Source organism: Rhodnius prolixus, unplaced genomic scaffold (assembly GCF_049639745.1).
Source record: "Rhodnius prolixus isolate KJV_2025 unplaced genomic scaffold, Rpr scaffold_16, whole genome shotgun sequence".
In the NCBI taxonomy this organism is placed as follows: Eukaryota; Metazoa; Arthropoda; class Insecta; order Hemiptera; family Reduviidae; genus Rhodnius; species Rhodnius prolixus.
In genome coordinates, this window is record NW_027411616.1 from 1,302,882 (window position 1) to 1,320,106 (window position 17,225).

At 33.3% G+C, this 17,225-nt stretch overlaps 1 protein-coding gene across 1 annotated transcript in view; it reads left to right on the forward strand.

Annotated features, from left to right (window-relative positions):
• The window catches only part of LOC141457506 (lysosomal Pro-X carboxypeptidase), an 18,964-nt gene continuing 1,739 nt past the window's right edge, over positions 1 to 17,225 (forward strand). The window contains exons 1-8 of the mRNA XM_074134595.1: positions 1 to 188; positions 4,982 to 5,119; positions 6,873 to 6,974; positions 9,941 to 10,119; positions 11,601 to 11,758; positions 12,719 to 12,891; positions 15,433 to 15,591; positions 16,331 to 16,518. Of these exons, the coding sequence (XP_073990696.1) occupies positions 87 to 188; positions 4,982 to 5,119; positions 6,873 to 6,974; positions 9,941 to 10,119; positions 11,601 to 11,758; positions 12,719 to 12,891; positions 15,433 to 15,591; positions 16,331 to 16,518 (1,199 nt within the window). The 5' untranslated portion in view covers positions 1 to 86. The remainder of the gene's footprint in view (positions 189 to 4,981; positions 5,120 to 6,872; positions 6,975 to 9,940; positions 10,120 to 11,600; positions 11,759 to 12,718; positions 12,892 to 15,432; positions 15,592 to 16,330; positions 16,519 to 17,225) is intronic.

Consider the following 17,225-nt stretch of genomic DNA (forward strand, 5'->3'; position numbering starts at 1 on the left):
TAATCACACCACGCTAAAGTGAAAGGCTCTGCTACATCTTTCCTCCTGCCAGTTTACATTTAGTCTCACTGACGTCAGTCCTTAACATGGACGCCGATATTCTAATTCTTACTTTAGTTCTGTTTAACTGCAATTGGTTAGTTTCATCAGATGTGCCACGTTTTGTGACAAAATATGCTGATGTTGCTGTAAGTAACAACAAAATTGACGTTTTTTCTTTCCATCTTTAAGAAGTATTCCGCCGTTTGTACTGACTGTCAATTTTGTGTTAAGGTTACAAACATTGCTCTTAGTGCACGTAAAGCGGCTTTGAGAAATTTAATAATCGTTAACATAATTTCAAAACAAGAAATTGAAAAAATTTCCAATGCTTAGATTTTATTGTTTATTAGACAATCGAAATTTGCAAGTATCGTCTTATTTAATCATTTGTCCATTTTTATTTCAATTTTCTGTAAAAACGGTTCCTACAATTTTCCCTAAAGTTGTAAGCCCACGCAAAAATATTTATGAACAAAGTAGAAAATTCAATTTGTGGCAGTTTTGGAGTGTCGGTTTTTTTCTATTGCGAGACCCAACCACCTCAGAAGTGCTCCCACAACTATTTGAACTTGCGCTTTAACTTAAAGGCGGGCGATATACGAGGGTCGTTTGAAAAGTCCGTGCAAAAATAAAAACTACTTAATTTTTTGGGGTAAACCTTTTTTATTTTTCAACATAGTCTCCTTTTAGGCTTATACACTTCGTCCAACGCTGCTCTAGTTTGTTGATCCCTTCCGAATAATAATAGAATAATTTTGCGACCACAACTGCTGAGGTGTGAGCTGGTGCGTTGTCGTGATGGAAAAGGACTTTTTTGTGGGCCAATCGTGGGCGTTTTTCTTGCAGCTCGGTTTTCAAACGGTCCAATAACGATGAATAATATGCACCTGTAATAGTTTTACCCTTTTCCAGATAGTCGATGAGGATTATTCCTTGCGAATCCCAAAAGACAGTCGCCATAATCTTTCCGGCCGAAAGAACGGTCTTCGCCTTTTTTGGCGCACATTTCCCCTTGGTAACCCATTGTTTAGATTGTTCTTTGGTCTCAGGAGTGTAGTGATGTATCCATGTTTCATCCACAGTGACGAAACGACGCTTAAAGTCCTGCGGATTCTTCTGGAACAGCTGCAAACCGTCCTTGCAACACTTCACACGATTTCGTTTTTAGTCAAGCGTGAGCAATCGCGGCACCCATCTTGCGGATAGCTTTGTCATGTCCAAATGTTGATGCAAAATATTATGTACCCGTTCATTCGAGATGCCCACAGCACTAGCAATCTCACGCACCTTCACTCTTCTGTCATCCATCACCATATCATGGATTTTATCAATGATTTCTGGAGTAGTAACCTCAACAGGGCGTCCAGAACGTTCAGCGTCACTTGTGCCCATATGGCCACTCCGAAAATTTTGAAACCACTTATAAACTGTTCTAATCGAAGGTGCAGAGTCACCATAATGTTTATCAAGCTTCTCTTTAGTCTCCTGAGGCGTTTTGCCTTTCATAAAGTAGTGTTTAATCAACACACGAAATTCTTTTTCGTCCATTTTTTGAAAATCACTCGACTTCCTCGATTCAAACGAATGCCAAACACAAAGAAATAGACCGATCTGGCTGAAACTTGGTGTGTGTTCTTCCAAGAGATGCTACTAACTAGTGATGGGCTATTTGAGCGGACTCGTTCCATTGGAACGAGTCCGATGGTGGAACGAGTTGATTCAAATCCCTATTTTTAAAAAAAGTGATTCCGCCCCGCCCCAAAAAATTTAGGCAAATAAAAATGAAAATGAGGCAGCAGAAGGTTTGGAACGATTAAACATAAGAACAAATGTCACGCAATTTATTATATTATTATATCATTAAATGTTAGCTTTCCCAGTTAATAACAAAACTATATTTCTTTAACACACATTGAGTACTATCCCTAATTTCCAATTGCTCTGATAAATATAAAATTAACAACGTAATACAAATATTAACACAAAAATAGGCTAGTCAAATATAAATTAAAGCAATGCAGTTTTGTCATTATCTAGCTTGACCACTAGAAGACTGGAGTTAACTTACTTCAAGAGTATTCAAGGTAGAGAAACGGAAATGGGTAGGAAATTATTCCATAAAAATTCTAACCCTTCAAAATTATAATTACTCATATTTATTAACTAAGAATTGAATATCAAGCTTTTAAAATATTATCTTATTGTTTTACAAAAAGAAAAAGCTGTGTGCTTAATCTTAAACTTAGCGCTGGACACTCTTACTCTCATCTTCATTGGCGTAAGCTTGAACGTGTACATGTCAGCTAGACGGTCAAAGTAAAACTGGGCCAAAATTTAGTATTACCTAACTGGTTTACTTAGTGTAGTATCCCTCCCACTCTATCACCTATTTCACAAACATTCATCGATTGAAAATATTTTTTAGTTAAATATTCGTTTCATTGGAATACAAAAAACATTATAACGCTTTCTTAAGATGATTTGAATTTTTAAAATTTGTTTTTGTCCATTACTCTTATAAAATACGAAGAATTTCAAATAAAATATAATATACAAACACAGAATGATCTAGTGTGCAGGTGGAGTCAGTCGTAGTTACCATGACAACGGAACCGTTAAACGACTCCGGCCCAGCTCTAGCATTTTCATTGGTTAAATCCACTGGAGTTGGTGGAGTCGAATCCGGAGTGATTTAAATCCTTTTGAAACCGGACTCGTTCCATTTTTTCGTTCACTGAATCTAGCCAATAGAAATTGCTGGAGCTGGAACCGGAGTTGTTTAACGGTTCCATTGCTATGGTAACGAGGACTGACTCCACCTGCATACTAGATCATTGTGTTTGTATATTATATTTTATTTGAAATTCTTCGTATTATATAAGAGTAATGGACAAAAACAAATTTTAAAAATTAAAATCATCTTAAGAAAGCGTTATAATGTTTTTTGTATTCAAATAAAACGAATATTTAACTAAAAATTATTTCCAATCGATGAATGTTTGTGAAATTGGTGATAGAGTGGGAGGGATACTGCAGTAAGTAAACCAATTAGGTAATACTAAATTTTGGCTCAGTGTTACTTTGACTGTCTCACGGTCATGTACACGGTTAAACTTACCCAATGAAGATAAGAATAAGAGTGTCCAGCGCTATGTTAAAGATTAAGCACACAGCTTTTTCTTTTCGTAAGATAATAAGATAATATTTTTAAAGCTTGATATACAAGTCCTAGTAAATAAATATTTCTTTATTTATGAGTAATTATCATTTTGCTTGAAGGGTTAGAATTTTTTTTATGGGAATAATTTCCTACCCATTTCCGTTTCTCTACCTTGGATCCTCTTGAAGCACGTTAACTCCAGTCTTCCAGTGGTCAAGCTAGATAATGACTAAACATCATTGCTTTAATTTTTATAATTGACTAGTCTATTTTTATGTTAATTTTTGTGTTACGTTGTTAATTTTATATTTATCAGTGCAATTGGAAATTAGGGATAGTACTCAATGTGTGTTAAAGAAATATAGTTTTGTTATTAACTGGGAAAGCTAACATTTAATGATATTTTTTAATGAATTGCGTGACATTTTTACTAATGCATAGGGTAAGTACAGAGACCGGAATCGGTGAACGAGTTGTTGGAATCGATTCCAACCCTGGAACTGATTCAAATCCAACGAGTCCAAAGACGGACTCGTTCTGCCCATCACTACTACTAACTAAACATAACCTCGATACGCGCCAGTGGTGCTATCTCTCTGACTTTGCACGGACTTTTCAAACGACCCTCGTAAAATAAAACTATGGATGGGAGCCCTTGGGCACCAGAATTTTTCCCTAGTTGGCTAGATTTTGTGGACCATGTCGTTATGTTTGCAAAAAGAGAAGAAATTTTCCAATTCATTATTAATGCAAGCAAAAACACTGGGAATAGGTAGTGTAAAGTGAAAAATTTAAAATAAAGTAAAGGATGGAGACCTGCAATGGATAATTCATATTGTCCTTCTGCGAAAAATAGATTCTCGGGAATAAACGAAAATATATCCTACCAGGTGGGATGTTTTAAGCCCTATAATAAAGCATCTTTAAAAAGGAAAAAGCAAGGTGGCTGTCTACAAAACAATTTACCTGCTTATCACAAACGTAATTGTGAACTTTTTTTTATCCAAAAACAGACTCAGTTCCAGCAAAAGATTTGGGATTCCGTCGTAGAATTGAATAGAGGACAAGAAAAGACAAGCTTCGGAACTCGAACGTAAGACAGATATTGAGAAAAAGTAGGCCGAAGTTTTTTGGTCTCTTGGAAAGAATGGAGAAAGAAAGAGCGCGAAGAGGACATTCGAAGCAAGTACATGGAAAAAGGAAAAACAAAGCCTAGGTCAACGTGGGAGGATCAGGTAAAACTTTCGGGTGGAGCCTTTGCAAGATGGACACAGAGGATAGGGAAGGTTGGAGAGCAATCGTGTGAAAGGAGCCTGCTTCGTTGGAGGTTGAGGTCCAAGAATAAGAAGACTCTTTTAACTTTCGAAAACTGAAAATTCGTTTCTTATTTGTTAAATAAAAATAAATAGTAACCCGTAAAATAGATCGGACTAGTACGGTGTATAATGAAAAATTAGTTATTTTTTTAAAATTTGTTTAAACTTGTTGCCGCGCAAACCTCTTTTATACATTGGTAGATTTCAAAATGAAGTTACAAAATACCAATAAATGTATTACAAATACCTTATAATTGGTTCAACTACTCGAACAAGTACACAAGAGTATAAGCACTTCTCAATCAAGCATCACATTGCAAATTGTAACAAAGAAAATGATAGTAGATTTTAAAGGGGAATCATTCGTCATTAAACGTACCCGCCAGGCTCATTCCTACTTTCCATTTGTTTTTGAACAAACTATGACAGAAGTTTCTTGACACATATGTAACTTTTCTTGCAGCTGGACCACTTTAATTTTGTAAATAACGCTACATTTAAATTGCGATATCTGGTCAATGACACCTTTTGGAATGAAGGAGGCCCGATATTCTTCTATACTGGCAACGAAGGAGACATCTCATTGTTTGCAGAAAATACAGTTAGTACTAATAGTAATTAGTAAATAGTAAGTATAGAAATATTAACTCACTCATATATAATTATAATCTATAATTATAATTATAGATTACATAATATAATTCATTTTATAATTATAATCTATATACATAATATGTATAGATAGTATAATATCTATATATATTATATAATATACTTCTTAACAAAAACTTACAGTTAAGTATAAGGTTTGATTAAACCACAAAAGGAACACAAATCAGCAATCACCCATTATTTCATTCATACTTCATCTCGTAATTGCAGCCATACAGAAACGTTTCAAAAAACTTTGTATTTAATTCAAATTTTATAATAATAATATCATTTAAGTAATCTTACTGCATTGAATTTTCATTAATAATGTTTCGAATTTATTAGATGTCATGCTGGCCTTTTTTCATCTACATAATATTAGTTGGTAAAGTGTAGCACCGATTTAAATTTGATTGTATTAAGAGGTATTCATGCTTTGGTTTTTTAAAAAAAATGCTAATAGAAAAAATAAATAAAAACATAATTATAAAAAATGCATATACCAACTTTCTTTCCACATCTGGCAGAAGTGCAAGTTTAGTGCAGCAGTAGGAAGTAAACGATGGTTTTAGTTCATACTTCGATTAAATTGATTGTTAATTCACTTCACTTTGTCATTAAATGTTACAAATAATATGTAATTAATAATTAACCGTGTTTGTTAATATTAAAATTTAATGTAGTTTCCTTCAATTACACTCTTAATCTAGATGTTCTCCTCACAATGGTATAAATGTATATGTAACTTAAAATAGATAATGATAAGGATATTTTTAGGATAAGATAGGATGCACTTTACTAATTATTTTACTATAAATCTTTTTTATAAGTACTCATTAAAAGGGATATATTAAATTATCATTTAAAAATTAATGGTTATTACAAGTAGTTATTTATTTGTTATTAACTGTGTGTAATTTGTGCTTTCGTATTCTTCTGCAAGGCGAATTTAACACTTAAATTTCACTTTAACTTCGTGATTCAAATTACAACAGTGATAGACCAACTTTAACTTTCTCTTTTTCTGTTTTAATATGCGTGTGTATGTGATGATTATTTAGAATAAAGGACAAAAATAAAGATAATTCAGAAGAATAATTTGGAATAGAATTAAAATAAAGTGCCTATTTATTTATAAGATGTAATATACACTTCATTGTTAATTTTACAAAAAAATTATAATGAATGAAATAGCCAGCCAGCATAAGGGTGTATGACATCTAATACATTCTAAACAATTTTAATGAAAATTTAATGCAGTAAAATTACTTAAATGATATTATGGTTATAAAATTTGAATAAAACACCTAAGCTTTTTCGAATGTTTTTAAATGGCTGAAATTACGAAATTGTGTATGAATGAAATGTTGGGTACTTGCTTATTGTGTTACCTTTTGTTGTTACCTCACCTTTTGTCGTTTAATCAACCAAATCAATGTATTGAGTCTCAAATAAGCACAAATACTCATTTGCTGACCAAACTATTTACTGGCCTTCATTACAACTCAGGTCACAGGTCTCACACATCGGTCTTAGCAATTCAGATCACTGTAACAAAATAACTGGTGTAATATTGCCATCATGAACGACTGCAGCAATAAAATCTATTTAGTACATCTTGTCTTCAATTTGACATTTGGCTCCGATTTATACACTATTCATACTTTTATTCTAAATTTACATTAAAAGTATTTTTTTTTAAGGGTTATATGTGGGAAACAGCCCCAGAGTTTGAAGCCTTGGTGGTGTTTGCTGAGCACAGATACTATGGCGAATCAATGCCATTTGGAAATAAATCGTTAACAGTAAGTTTTTTATTCTACACGAATTAGCATCCTTTTATATTACGTATACTTAAAAGTTATACTTATCACATAAAAGACATACTTATCAAATAAGCATTTTGTAACACTGAATATAGGTCTACTGAGATTTATTTGCTACAAGATCTTCTCTGTGAACAATACAATGGGTGAATGTAATATGGTTATTACCTTCTGCTTTAAGTCTCTCTACAAATCCAACAATTTTCATTTCATGGCTGCAACACCATCAGTACGAAAACTAACGCAGTTTCCCCATTCCAATCCCTCTTGTTTAAAAAAAATCATCTACTTTTAAGAATACGTTATTGTGATGTGATTGAAGAATTTCGTCAGAATTTCGTCAGAATAATACAGTTAAGTTAAAAATTACATTAGTTTTTGTAGTGAAAATTTTTATTGCGTAAGGTGATTCTTTATGAAATACCTACGGAGGAAAAAATAGTAAAATAATTCTTAACTATTGTTTTAATAGAAATAATTAGCTTTAAAAATCCTAATGGCGGATAACAAAGGTCTAGGGGGCGTGAATACTGGCCAATAGAACCGTAGGGAGGTAGGGGTAGACCACGCTCAATTACACGCCCACATACCATTTCTACGTTCCATCATTAAGACTTTTTAGGCTTATTATAATTACCACAAATGTAGTATAGAATTTTTTCGCTACTTTTTTCTTCATAGGTATTTAATAAAGAATTACATTGTGAAAAAACAAAAATAAATGTAACCTAATACATTACCCATAATCGATCATAGATTGCAGTGGTGTTACTGACTTCTGTCTCATTTTTTGTTTTCTAATTCTGGTCTAGTGTTGCATTGGTAATAAAAGCCTTCCACAAGTTCTTGTACTTGATAAGACTTTCCTCTGCAACTGATTCTGCTGTATGTTCCACGCTGTATTTGCTAAATAAAGGTGTGCATTTTTTCGTGGCATTTTCTCAAGATATTTTTGCCTTCCTCGAATTATAGGAATTGAGGCCAAGCTATCCTATGTTAAAAGTTCCAGAATCTAAAAAATTCTTTAAGGTCACAAGACCTTCGACTGTACACACTCGGGTATTTCAGGTACGGAGAACTACTACTTAACTTTCTAACAGATATCTCTCTGGAATCTAAGATGTCTAATTAGGGATCCAAATTAAATAATTTGTCTTTATGTTTGAAATTAAATAAATCTGAAGAAACTATTGATTATAATATAACTATTAGAAGTTATTTTAGTTCGTTTTTCTTAGATTTCGAAAAAGATTCTGTTTCCATCAATGAATCCTTCATTGGTCCCAAATTCTTAACGATAAGTCTTGTTTTATGCAACTTCATGGGTAGTGCTTCTTGTTTGTTGGCTATCCCGTTCATTTGATATGTTGGCTAGGGGGTTTCATTTAGCATTTCATTTCATTTTTTATAACAGTTTTTAATTTTTGATAACGAACTTTTTTCGTTGGGATAGTAGAGTTTTTGAACTATAGGCTAATTGTTTTGTAGAATACCGATAATGTTATTGGTTTGAAGGATTATAAAATAGTAGAATTGGAGTGATTGTTAATTTAATTTTGAGATTCCAGAACCTTGCTGATGAACGTGATTTTAATGCTATGGAATATACTAGCGCAATAGATCTCTAAAAAGGTTTGTTTCTTCATAAATATCAATAAATAAGATAACATTCCGAGAAACCTTTAAAGCTTAGTCACGTTTGTAAGGGCTTTCAGACGCTTGATTGCCTCAATTTGTCCACTTGGATTCTTTTTTTAAGTAAGGAATGTTCAATTGAAGTTTATTCATTTTACATTAAGAATATACTTAACAAAATTTGGGGAGGGGATTGGCTATGCGGTTAACATTCTGGATTCCCTCGCGGAGATCCTGGGTTCGAATCCAGCTGCTGGCCCTTAGATTTTGTCTTTCTAGGAGCTTCTTACTGCTCACTGTCCGGTAATGGTTAGTGCTGTCTGTCTGTAACGAGTGAACAATGTCCGGAAGCCGGCAGTGCACTGAAAAAAGCTCCGGGCATCAATAATCTTAGATGTTGACGCGCCTGAAATCACAAAAAAAAAGTTTTTTAAAATATTGTAAACTATACATGAGATTTCAGGAGCTAAAACAAAACCAAAAGGTAGTCTTAATATTAAATCTTATCCCCAAAGCGCAGGTAATGAGATGCAATCGAATGTTCTTTGTTACGTCAGTTACCAAAAGTCCTTTGCACTTAGCGAAAATGTTTAATGCACAGATGTTGTGCGAACTCTTCTACAGTTTTTAAAGGATAGTGTCATATTTTTAAATTTCTATTTATGTAAGTAGGATCGATGCATATTCTAAGTATACCTTTTTTACTGTTTATTTAATGTTCGTTCTGTTTAGTTTTAATTGATTTAATAAATAACCAATTTGATTTTATTGCTATATTAATTATATAAAATATTTTTTTCTAGAAATAGGTTTCTAGGTTTTATGTGTTAGAGCTGTGTTTCCCAACCTTTTTCAGATGGTGGCACCCCAATATACAATTTGAAAATCTCAAGGAACCCATCCACCAACCCAACCTAAAAAAATGGCGATTGTTTTTATTAGAAATGAACATATCAATCATATATCATATTTCTATTTTTTTTTAGAATTAGTTGCACTCTCAGATTTGGAATATACGATATTTTCTGCAGACCTTTTTTGATTTAGAAATTTATCCATTTATCCAGGGGGTTAATTTTAGAAATAAATTACTAAATAAACTCACTAGTTATAAAGATATACATTAAAGTATACGGCACCCTTTCCAGCCGCTAGCGGCACCCAGGATGGGAATCACTGTGTTAGAGCCTTACAAAAATCTATCTCACAGATCGCACACACTCTTAGCTTCACGCGCATTTTAATTTACATGTAATTATTGTATGTAAGTGTGGTGTGCAATGAATAAGTTAAATACATTTTCATTTTAGGATCCAAAGTATTCAGGATATTTGTCTTCGTCACAAGCACTTGCTGATTATGTTGATGTAATAAATATTGTCAAGAAAGAGTTCTCTGCGACGGACAGTAAAGTTATAGCTTTTGGTGGCTCTTATGGAGGAATGCTGGCTTCTTGGATGAGAATGAAGTATCCAGCCGTCATCACAGGGTAACACGTTAATTTCCATTCGAATATTGATGCTTTTGGAATGCAGTTTTTGGTGATCAATGCAGACTTGTACAACTGTCCGACCGAAAAGTTTTAATTAACTTCAATGTGTGGATTATCTGGATTTTTGACCCCAGGCATGCAGTTTTTGCTTAAAAAGTTATAGTTACAGCTCTTCTATAATTTTTTAACGCATTTTAATATAAAACTCAACAGGGCCTTCATTTTAACTCTTCGCTTCACATCTAAGAATCTTCACTAAACCGGCGTTCTGAACTTCATACAATCTCAAAAGATATTTGTTAGCGTTTTCACTTCAAGGGATTTGTAGTTTTGGTCATTGGTTCAGAGAAATAAAACCTCTTGCGCTATTGTCCATTGACCAAAACCAAATAATATTACTAACTGAAACTCAGGATACTCGAAAGAAAAATAGTTTTTGAATATAGATAGAGAAAATTGCGTTTTGGCCTAGAACGAAAATCTACAAAAGATTTTTTTCGCACTTCGTAGTACACGGACGGCTCCAAGACAGAGAAAGTAACGGGTGCCGTGTATTCAGGGACAATCTGATACTTGATATCTCGAGCTGACATAATATATTTTCTGCAGCTGAGATTGTAAGACGTAGACATCGATTTCAGAGTCGTCATCTCCCCTGACAGCTAGAAGGTTTTCAGGTTATCAAGTCGCATGAAGTCTGTTCTCGACTAGAAATCCTAACGAGATTTGATACCCAAAGTTGGTCTTTCTCGTTGGTGCCCTGATATTCGGGATGTAAGGGCAATAAGATGGCAAATCACTTGTTTTGGGAGGGTCTTCTGAAGCTTTAACGGGCCTCAAATTCTTTTATGGTATTGAAAGAGCAAGTAAGTTCCAACAAAGAATGGCTGCACAATAAGTCGTAGGAGTGATGGATGGGATGGCAGAACTAGTTGAAAATTAACGTCTAAACTCGGTAACATTAGTCTAACAAGGCTGGATGGCCATTCGGACGGTATCGGGCATAGAAAAACATTCGTCTGTCGGCCTGGCAACAGTTAGCTGGATAAGTTTGGTCAAGAAGAGAAGAAAACGACACTTCATGTGTTACGTCAGTGCAAAGGGCTGGTACTGCTCAGAGTCAGCTCTTTGGAAAGGAAAACCTCACGCCTACGCTTTGCTTAGAAGGACCTTTTAATTCCTTGGTCTTATCAAACAGGATTTAAAGTGGGAGTGCCACTAACCCTAAGCGTGGGTTAACCTTATGCTTTCTGGAACCCCCCTGGCATCTTATCTTATCTAGACTTACAATAGAAAAGAGCCCGTTAGCTGATCGGGATAAAGCAGAAAATCAGGATTCCTAAGTCACACTAAGGTTCGGACGGAAGCTGCTAATTTGACCCCATCAATTTACAGTATCCAAAATGAGTTTTTGATAATGTTCTTTGCCTTTTGCCAAGGAAGTTTTGTATAGGAACACTTATCAAAATTTGTTGCAGGGCTGTAGCAGCTTCAGCTCCAATATGGCAATTTACTAGTATGACACCATGTGATTCCTACAATAGGATCACGAGTTCGGTATTTGCAGAGATGTCTCCAGGTTGTGATAGATTTATAAAAAGATCGTGGACATCTTTAAATACAGTCGGAAGTTCAGGTGAACAGAGAAATTATTAATTAAGTCCTTATTCAAATTTATTGAGTTCCATTTCTGTGTATATACCCAAAAGAATCGTTGCCAATTATTTGTAAGTGTTTAAGTGTAAGGGTTTTTATACGATGCTTGAAAATTTGTTCTGTATTTCGCTGAAGTTGTTTGAATATAAAATAGACAAATTGTAGAAATTCGTGTCGAATCCCATCTCTACAATTCTTGCAATATATGTACACTATAATGTCTCAGCAAATTTACTAAAGAAATAAATAATGAACTTTTTTACATGAATCTTAATAAAGCGTTTAAAGATCTAGACTTCCTACTACAATTTATTGCTTGCACTTATTGAGGTTATTACTATAGAAAGAAAAACTAAACACCTTTAACACGAATTTGACTTTGACAACACTTCCATACTTACGACGAACACCAACAGGAAAAAACGGAACATATTATAAATGATATACATTCAACAGCAAAAAACATCCATTAATTTTAGTGCAGATACCAACAACCTTTCAAATTTCTACAACAACATCCTTCAACCCGTAACTTAACTCACCACATACCTACGGTTTTCCCAGCCCTATTGTTTTCACCCCTCCCTTACCACTATAACTTTAAACCCGGTTAAACACGTAACTCTACAAATTTATATTGTAAGTCAACTTAAAATGTATTTTAAAATTGCCATTTTTTTAAGTACTATTTCTATAAATTTTAAATTTTCAACCATTTTTCTGTTTTTTATGTATTTTTATCTACTCAGTTTGTATTTATATTTATGTTGTATTATTCCTTAGTACAGATTCTGAAGAAGGCAATAAATTTGGCGAAACTTCGGTATGAAAAAAGAAATCTATCTATAAAATTTTATTGACCGCACATCAAAATTTCTTAGGATAAGTTATTGCAGAAAACTATTTAAAAGTTACTCTAAATTTACTGTTTTTCTAATAGATGGAGGTAGAGAGTGGCTGTCAGCTGAGTTTAAAACATGTACACCAATAAAAACTGTAGAAGATTTAAAGACATTTAAAGATTGGTTGTCAGATCTGTATGGTATATTAGCCATGGTTAATTATCCGTATCCAGCTAATTTCTTGGCTCCGTTGCCAGCATATCCAGTAAAGGTTAGTACGATTGTAGAATCAGGAGTTTTATTTATTTATTTTTTTCTTCTGCTAAGACAGCGTTTCCCAACCTTTTTTGGATCGCGTAACACTTGGTAGTACATCATGCTAAATTGTACCAATTCGTCAAAATGATTGTATTTCGTGAAATTTGTTATTCCAAATGTGTTGTTGTATTATTATTATCTTTATTTTTATTTATTTTATTTTATTTATTTCAAGCGGGGCTTTACGTCCAACTACCAATTAGGTGCCGTGGACGGAGGCGACTAGAAAACGTACTTTACTACAAAATATCTCTTATTAACCATTAATAAATAAAATCCAAGACATAAGACCGGGAATCGAACCCAGTACCACAATACATATTAGCTTTGCAGGTCTCTCCTCTTAACCACTCGGCTACCGTGTCGCCTTTATTATCATCTTTATTTGTATAGAGATACAATGTATATGTTACAAAATAGTTCAAGTTCATGTCCTCTTTATAAACTTTGTAAATTATAAGATCTTAGTTTTAAAACATTTTTTAAATAATTAAAAATTGCGTACATATTTTCTCTTCAAAATTATTAATTAATTTACAAAGTTCTTCTTTAGGATTATTATATTTGTGCCCAAATATGATTGATTAATATCTTTTAAGCATTCAACTACCTGTTAAGTACCAATTAAATTTAATGTTGTTTGTATAAAGCTTACTCATTACAATCCAGTCTCTTTAAGCAGATTTTTTAAATAGTTATCATTCAAGTTCTGTCACATGATAATTCTATTGACATTTCTTTATTTTTATCGATAATATACTGCATAAAAGACAACTTTAATATTTTTAAATGTGCATTATATTTTCTCGATTTTTTCGTATATCTTGAGACAGACTAACCTTATTACAATACAAATTAACAACATTACTGTAAATTTATTAACTAAAATAAGTTTTATGTATTATAGGAAAAAACGTTTCTCGTATATTTTTATGCTTAATTTTTCTTTTAAATTTTTCATGTCCACCATTATTGATTATTTTTCGCGTACCACCAACTAGCCACTCGCGTACCACAGAAACGCTGCTCTAGAACATTGCAATTTGTATCAGTTATGAAGTTAACTTTTCTCTACATTTCGGTAAAGAAATCATTGAAATCTGATAAGTACGACAAGAGATATAAACGTTTGAAATTTGGATTAATTTAAAAACATCCAAAATTTAACCTCCAATATCTATTATCTCCAGAACATTACTATTTGTACCAGTTATACATCTAACTTTTCTCTACATTTCGGTAAAGAATTCATAAAAATGTGATAAATACGACAAGAGATATAAACGTTTTAATTTTGAACGAATTCGAAACGAATTTAAAAACGTTCAAAAAGTAATCTTGAATATCTCACGAACTATTATCACTAATACGTTGCCATTTATATGTCTCTTTGCCTTATGTCGTTGCCAAAGTCTCTTTAACTATTGTCTCCAGAACATTGCAATTTTTGCCCGTTATACACCTATGTATTCTCTACCATTCGATACAGAATTCATTAAAATCTGATAAACACTTCTGTCAGTACCAGAAGACTCGGTATCTCAGTAACCAACCAAGTGTGATGCAAAAAAATCGTAGTTTTGAGAATATTTAATACGACTTTACTAACGGGTACTTTTTGTTGCTTGAATTTTCTCGATAACTGTTTGGAGAATTGGATACACTAATATCACGAATGAAGTAGGCCCATTACTGGATTTGTACAGTAGCTCTGAGATAGCTGTGATATCAAGCCTCCTCAAAAATGTCACTTTGTTTTAATGTATAATAAATATGTATAAATCAAATAAATTGTAGAACAAATTCAAAGTTTCGGTTTTAAGAAAATTTATAAGTTAGAATTATAAGAACAAATCAACAGTAGAGAAAGCCGAGTATGTGTTACCAGATTTTTGGAAGGACTAAGTAGAAATTAAGTTTGAATTTCAAGGATTTGAAATAAATAGTAGTGAGAAGCCCTTCGATTTGCTCATAAGTGTAGATGAGTCTGTTTAAATTCTTGCAAGCGCTATTCACTATGTGATAATCATGTAGTACAAAAGTGCAAATGTAATGAATCAGTTATAAGAAATTACTGTTTTGTCCCTTGAACAATTAAATATTGAGTATCGATTAAAGACTATTTAGTAATTTATTTAGATTCGAATATAGTTATAGTGATTTTAACTCCCACTAAGATCTCTGACTGTGTGAGAGAACGCCAGCGTCAAGAAAGTAAGTTCGGCACTGCTCACATTAATATGTTTACTCATCATAATAGCCTTGAGATTATTGCGCACTGGTTGAACGAGAAAAGCTAAATAAAAAATTCAAATTCTCATTTGAATTTGTTTTCCATTTTCTTCATTTTCCTGAAAACCTTTGTTCTGTCAGTCTGTAAAATCATAGACTTTTGAACTTAAGAGTTTGAAGTTGAGAGTGATCTTAAAAGTTTTTAAGAGACGGGATGTAAAATCAGAAACTATGATTGCTAATTAAGTGATTTAAATTCCAGGAAGTTTGTAGTAATTTCAGAAACGTTGGATCATCAGACAAAGATATTCTCAGGAGCTTATTTAAAGGTATTTCTATATACTTCAATGGAACGGGTACTGCAAAATGTCTAAGCTTGGTGGATTCAGATAAGCTTGGAACAGAATCCTGGGATTATCAAGTAAATATATTATTGGTTAAATAATAGTTTTTCATACAATTTATTCTTATATTGCTTCATATCAATTATTTAGATAGTACCTTAGTTGCCTAAATATACCATATATAGAATTTGTATATATGTATTTGTTTTTTATATTCTTGCGATTAAATTTAATCTTTATAATCCTGATTTAATCAGGAATCGAACTTTAGCATCTGTATGTACATTAGTTCGAAAAAGGGTTTTCTCAGCTGATTGAAATAAACCAACTATAGACAGAACACGAAGTCGACTTCTGTCAGACTCCCCCATCCGATTTGCTTCGATGAAGAGGGACGCATGAGAAAGCCTTATAGACACTTCGCTTGTTTCGAAAGGAGCAGGTTTTGAATAGCTACCAACACAATTCTAATGCAAATTTCTTATACCTTATATCGTCGGAGCATGCCTTTCGTCATCTGTTCAAGTGGCTATCTGGCACTGTCAGTTTGCCTCAACCCAATCAATGATTTTCGCAACTAGCTGGCTAATTAGCTGTACCTTCTATCTCAAACTGATTATCTTCTACTTATTCCGGACCCATCTTCTCCGGCATCAGATGATTTCTGCGATCCGACTTTGAATCCTCCAATTCCAAGCGTATGGCACATCCTACGGCACGCATCGGTGATCTTTAAACTTTAATTATAAATCAAGTTCCAGTGGAATTCTTTTAGATTCCAGTGAATTAAGGTTGAATTTATCTTTGACTTTGCAGTCCTGTACTGAAATGATAATGCCAATGTGTACTGATGATACTTCTACTATGTTTGAAAAAAAAGTATGGGATATTGATAAAGTTTCAAATAATTGCTTTAAACAATTTAAAGTACGACCAAGCGTGAATCTGGTGCGAGACCTGTATGGTGGAAAGAACATTAAATGGGCCACCAATATAATATTCAGGTAAATATTTTATAGTTTTTTTTTTTTTTTATCCTCTGATCTGGTATTCTGAGTTGAAAAATTTACCCACGTAAATAAATATGGAATCAGTCACGTTCGATGAGGTCAGATCTGGACTTTAAGGTGAAAATTGATTCTTTCAATCCACAAGTGTTAAGATGTTCTTTCAACATAGTCGCCTTGGGTTGTCTAAGCTCCAATTTTGCTTCTAAATGGCATATCATGAAAAAAATTATGGGCTTTTCGACATACCTTTATGCGTTTATACCTCCTCCTCAAATAATAAATAAATGATTCAGTGTTCCCAGTGAGATTCTTCTGTTTGACATGATTACGCCAACTACGAAAGCGGAAACAGGGAATGATAATACATTCATCAAATCTTGTAAATCTGGCGTCTGGAGCTCAGTCGCTTTTCATTTCATCCGAACAAAGAACACGACTTCATTCGTTCAACCACAGTGGAGGTGTTCGTTTGCAAGCTGGTGTTTGCTTACTTTGTGCTCTAGTGGATAGTGACAGTCAAATAGGCATTCTTTTTCTCCGTCCTGTTTTCACAGTTTTAGAAGTTAAGATGGCTACACTATGTTCACTATTAATCAGATTTCTGAGTTCATTGTCTAATCTTTTTTCATTTTAGAGCTTGATGTCTCAAAAACTTATGACTGTTGACATGTGTCTCGGTCATTCTTCACCAGGCTTTTTAG